This window comes from Mandrillus leucophaeus, unplaced genomic scaffold, assembly GCF_000951045.1.
Source record: "Mandrillus leucophaeus isolate KB7577 unplaced genomic scaffold, Mleu.le_1.0 Scaffold84, whole genome shotgun sequence".
Lineage (NCBI taxonomy): Eukaryota > Metazoa > Chordata > Mammalia > Primates > Cercopithecidae > Mandrillus > Mandrillus leucophaeus.
The window spans coordinates 5,300,787-5,306,786 of NW_012109141.1; the positions used below are offsets into that span (position 1 = coordinate 5,300,787).

The following is a 6,000-nucleotide window of genomic DNA, read 5'->3' on the forward strand; positions in this document are numbered from 1 at the left end:
TTGGGAGTCAGAAGGCATGTTAGTGTGAGTCAGCTTTTGGATCTTTAGGGCTCAAAACACTGTAGAAAATATATTTATTTTTATGGTTTACTAAATGTGTATCTCGATTCTTTTATTCATATATGAAACATAAAAGTTGCAATTATGTCTTATGCAATTTTAATTTATCCAAAGACATATATTGCTTAAGATAAAAGAAAAAGTTGGGAAAAAAACTATTTAGATGTTAAAACACTGTAAAATGAGAGCAAAATGTCTCTACTAAATAGTTTCCAAAAGCTCTCAGTTATATTACTAATAATTGTATGTATCTCTATATAGTATAAGAAATTTAGAGGTTTCTTTACATATTTTCATTTCTTTTCCCTAAAGAGAATGCAGTTAATTTTGAATTGAGTTCTTTAGGTGAAGGATTTTATAAGAACAATAGTTACATTTTGATTGTATCTCTTTTTGTATGTTGTTATGTGCACTAGTGATGTGACACTCTGCTGAGGATGGAATATTAACTAGCTTTGGAATAAGATGCTTCTAGCTCTGCCCTTGTGTGTCTATGACTTAGATAGTTACGTAACCTCTTTATAAATCTGTGTTCCCATCTGTAAAACGGGAATGAAAATGCAAATCTTCTAGTTTAGTCAAAAAGTCAAATGAAATCTTACTATCTTTTTTTTTTTAGCACAGTGCCTGAGACATCATAGATGATTCATAAATATCCCATATATGTATTAGTGCTTCTGATTAATGTAACATTTTCTTTTGTCAATATTATTAGAAATAATCCTTTATCTATTTTTTTTTTTAGTTGGGAAAAGAGGAAAGATTTTAGAAAGCACTAATATTTGTTTACTAGCCTATCAAGTTGGCAAAGATTATTGCAGTAATAATTCACATAGCATTGGCTTGGGCTCTCTGGGTCTTTTCACATCCTGTGTAATTGTATGTATTGGTACAGTTTTTACAGGGACAGTTTGGCAATATATATCAAAAAATTAAAACTAATATAATATTTTGATTTAGTAGTTTTATTACAGAATTCATACATAAGATGAAATCCAACTTGAGTACACTGTGTACTGCAGCTTAGTAAATTTATGCATCATTGATTATCCAGGAGTTAGTGTGGTAAATCCTTATTGTTGAAAAACAGTCAGATATTAAACTAATGTTTTTGCAGAAATATTGTTAATAGGAAGTAGGAAAAAATGGTTACAGTAATATTTTTTTCACTTGATATAGGTTTGTGAAAAATGTATAGTTTTAATTCTGTTTATATTTTCGGAAACAAAAAGGAGAGTTATATATCCATACATAATAGTGGCAATTTCTGTGTGGCATGATTATGTGTGGTTTTGTTTTTCTCATTCTCCTTTTTTTCTATTTTCCATGATAAATATGTTTTTCTTTTGTTGAGAACATATTAAACATCTTTTGAATTTAGAACATCTCTACTAATGCAGTAGAGGCCCACACCTACTAGTTAGGTAATATAACTCTTAATCTAGAACGTGGTTAGCCACAGAAACCTTTATAGGAAACAATATGTAGTTCAATTAGTAAATATATTTTTTACAAATTTCCTTTTTTAGAATGCAAACCCACTGTTAGACCTCTTGGTTCTGACAGAGTCACAGGCACGAGAAGAAACAGATGATATCCGGACTGCTGTCAGGCAACAACTTCAGAAAGAACTGATGGCTCTTTTTGATACCTTGCTGCTCAATTCCATGGAAGTTACTGACAGGTACCATTTGTAACATTGCAGGTTTAGGTGCATTTATATAGAACCTAATTTTTCTTTGATTTTCAAAGTTTTACTTTGTACTTCTTTAAAATTAAGGAATACTTCTTTCAAATACTTAAGTAATAATCAGTTGTAGTGTTCTGTTTGTTTTTGTTTCAGTTTAATCTGTTACAGCCTGATTGTACATGCTTGGTCTCCTTCACTACATACATGCATGCATGCACTCACACATATGCACACACACAGCGTTTTGTTCTCTAGAGTTTAAATTCTGGTTCTCTCTTAATTATCTACAAATCTACTTGAGCAGTCATACCTATGCCTGTGACCTTATGATTATCCTTACACTGACTTTCAAATACGTAGCTCTACTTATGAATTCTATTTTTAAAAAATTTTTATTTTTTTAAAAAATAATTTTTTTAAAATTATTAAAAAAAATTTTTTATTTTATTTTTCACCTTAACTTTTTGTTAAGGTGAAAGTCACTATGTTAACCATTTTAAAATGTGCATTTGAATGGTTTTTAGTATATCCATAATGTTTTGCAACTGTCACTACTACCTAATTCCAAAATGTTATCATCACCCCCAAAAGAAGCCTTGTATCCATGAGAAAGCCCCTCCCTATTCACACCTTCCTCTAGGCCCTGGCAGCCACTAGTCTTCTTACTATGTCTGTGGATTTGCCTGTTCTGGATATATCACATAAATGAAATCAAACAATAATGTGACCTTTTGCATATAACTTCTTCACTTAGCATCATGTTTCCAAGGCCTTTGCATGCTGTAGCAAATATCACTACTTCTTTCTATGACTGAATAATATTCTATTTATAGATATGCCATGTTTTGTTTATCCATTCATTCCTTGGTGGACATTTGAGCTGTTTCTACTTTTGGCTATTATGAATAGTGTTGCTGTAAACACTCATATACAAATTTTTGTGTGGACATGTGTTTCAGTTCTCTTGAGTATATAACTATGAGTGGAATTGCTGGTTCATATGGTAACTGTAATGTTAACTCTATGTTTAACTTTTTAAGGAAATGCCAAGCTGTTTTCCACAGCAGCTATATAATTTTACATTCTCACCAGCAATGTATGAGTGTTTCAGTTACTTCATATCCTCACCAACACTTGTTGTTATAGCCATCCTAATGGGTATAGACTGGTATCATTTTGGTTTTTATTTGCATTTCCCCAGTGAAAAATAATTTTGAGCATCTTTTCATATTCTTATGACTATTTGTGTATCTTCTTCAGAGAAATGCCTATTCAACATCTTTGAGGATTTAGCATCAATGTCCATCAGGGATATCGGCCTGACATTTTCCTTGTTTTGTCTTGTTTTTTGCTTTAAATATGTCCCAGAGATTCTGGTACATTGTGTCTTCATTCTCATTGGTTTCAAAGAACATCTTTATTTCTGCCTTCATTTCGTTATTTACTCAGTAGTCATTTAGGAGCGGGTTGTTCATTTTCCATGTAGTTGTGTGGTTTGGAGTGAGTTTCTTAATCCTGAGTTCTAGTTTGATTGCACTGTGGTATTAGAGACTGTTTATTATGATTTCTGTTCTTTTGGGTTTGCTGAGGAGTGTTTTACTTACAATTATGTGGTCAATTTTAGAATAAGTGTGATGAGGTGCTGAGAAGAATGTATATTCTGTTGATTTGCGGTGGAGAGTTCTGTAGATGTCTATTAGGTCTGCTTGGTCCAGAGCTGAGTTCAAATCCTGAATATCCTTGTTAATTTTCTGTCTCGTTGATCTAATATTGACAGTGGGGTGTTGAAGTCTCCCACTGTTATTGTGTGGGAGTCTAAGTCTCTTTGTAGGTCTCTAAGAACTTGCTTTATGAATCTGGGTACTCCTGTATTGGGTGCATATATATTTAGGATAGTTAGCTCTTCTTGCTGCATTGATCCCGTTATCAATATGTAATGCCATTCTTTTTCTCTTTTGATCTTTGTTGGTTTTAAGTCTTCTGTATCAGAGATTAGGATGGTAACTCCTGCCTTTTTTTCTTTGCTTTCCGTTTGCTTGGTAAATCATCCTCCATCCCTTTATTTTGAGCCTATGTGTGTCTTTGCATGTGAGATAGATTTCTCGAATGTAGCACACTGATAGGTCTTGACTCTATCCAGTTTGCCAGTCTGTCTTTTAATTGGGTCATTTAGCCCATTTACATTTAAGGTTAATATTGTTATGCGTGAATTTGATCCTGTCATTATGATGCTAGCTGGTTGTTTTGCCTGTTAGTTGATGCAGTTTCTTCATAGTGTCGATGTTCTTTACAATTTGGTATGCTTTTGCAGTGGCTGGTACCGGTTGTTCCTTTCCATATTTAGTGCTTCCTTCAAGAGCTCTCGTAAGGCAGGCCTGGTGGTGACAAAATCTCTCAGCATTTGCTTGTCTGTAAAGGATTTTATTTCTCCTTCGCTTATGAAGCTTAGTTTGGCTGGATATGAAATTCTGGGTTGAAAAATATTTTCTTTAGGAATGTTGAATATTGGCCCTGACTCTCTTCTGACTTGCAGGTTTCTGCAGAGAGATCTACTGTTAGTCTGATGGACTTACCTCTGTGGGTAACCCGACCTTTCTCGCTGGCTGCCCTTAACATTTCTTCCTTCATTTCATACTTGGTAACTCTGATGATTATGTGTCTTGGGGTTGCTCTTCTCGAGTATCTTTGTGGTGGTCTCTGTATTTCCTGAATTGGAATGTTGGCCTGTCTTGCTAGGTTGGGGAAGTTCTCCTGGATCATATCCTGAAGAGTGTTTCCAACTTGGTTCCATTCTCCTTGTCACTTTCAGGTGCACCAATCAAACGTAGATTTGGTCTTTTCACATAGTCCTATGTTTCTTGGAGGCTTTGTTCATTCCTTTTTATTCTTTTTTCTCTAATCTTGTCTTCATGTTTTATTTCATTAATTTGATTTTCAATCACTGATATCCTTTATTGGTGACCTTCGGATGGGGTCTTTGAGTGGACGTGCTGTTTCTTTCTGTTTGTTACTTTTCCTTCTGACAGTCAGGCCCCTCTGCTGCCGGTCTGCTGAAGTTTGCTAGAGGTCCATTCCCGACCCTGTTTGCCTGGGTATCACCAGCGGAGGCTGCAGAACAGCAAAGATTGCTGCCTGATCTTTCCTCTGGAAACTTTGTTCCAGAGGGGCACCTGCCAGATGCCAGCCAGAGCTCTCCTGTATGAGGTGTCTGTTGGCCACTACTGGGAAGTGTCTCCCAGTCAGGATACACGGGGGTCAGGGATCCACTTGAGGAGGCAGTCTGACCGTTAGCAGAGCTCGATTGGTGTGCTGGGAGGTCTGCTGCTCTCTTCAGAGCCCTCAGGCAGGGACGTTTAAATCTGATGAAGTTGCGCCCACAGCCACCCCTTTCTCCAGGTGCTCTGTCCCAGACAGATGGGGTTTTTTTTATCTGTAAGTCCCTGTACGGGGCTGCCGCCATTTTTTCAGAGATGCCCTGCCCAGACAAGGGAAATCTGGCAGTCTGGCCACAGCAGCCTTGCAGAGCTGCAGTGGGCTCTGCCCAGTTCGAACTCCCCAGTGGCTTAGTTTACACTGTGAGTGCAAAACCAGCTACTCAGGCCTCAGCAATGGCGGACGCCCCTAACCCCACCAAGCTTGAGCGTCCCAGGTGGATCTCAGACTGCTGCTGTGCTGGCAACGAGAATTTCAAGCCCGTGAATCTTAGTTTGCTGGGCTCGATGGGAGTGGGAACCGCTGAGCCAGACCACTTGGCTCCCTGGCTTCAGCACCCCTTTCCAGCGGAGTGAACGCTTCTGTCTCTCTGCCCTTCCAGGTGCCACTGGGGTATGGAAAAAAAGAACTCCTTTAACTAGTTTGGTGTCTGAAACCCAGGGCTCTGGTGGGGTAGGCAACCCAGGGAATCTCCTGGTTTGTAGGTTGTGAAAACTGTGGGACAAACACAGTATCTGTGCGGGAGTTCCTCAGGCTCAGTCTGTCATGGCTTCCCTTGGGTGGTGGAGAAAATTCCCCGACCCCTTGCACTTCCCAGGTGAGGCAACGCCCCACCCTGCTTTGGCTCGCCCTCTGTGGACTGCACCCACGGTCCAACCAGTCCCAGTGAGATGAACTGGGTACCTCAGTTGGAAATGCAGGAATCACCCGCCTTGTGTGTCCATCTTGCTGGGAGCTGCAGACTGGAGCTGTTCCTATTCGGCCGTCATGCGGGCAATCCCCCCCGACCTTTTTTTTTTTTTTTTTTTTTTTTTTTT

The 6,000-nt window shown here is 38.3% G+C and overlaps 1 protein-coding gene across 1 annotated transcript in view; it reads left to right on the plus strand.

The window, feature by feature from the left end:
* Window positions 1-6,000, plus strand: part of RTTN (rotatin) — a 202,905-nt gene that overhangs the window by 86,723 nt on the left and 110,182 nt on the right. The window contains exon 27 of the mRNA XM_011968360.1: window positions 1,590-1,744. Coding sequence (XP_011823750.1) covers window positions 1,590-1,744 — 155 coding nt within the window. The remainder of the gene's footprint in view (window positions 1-1,589; window positions 1,745-6,000) is intronic.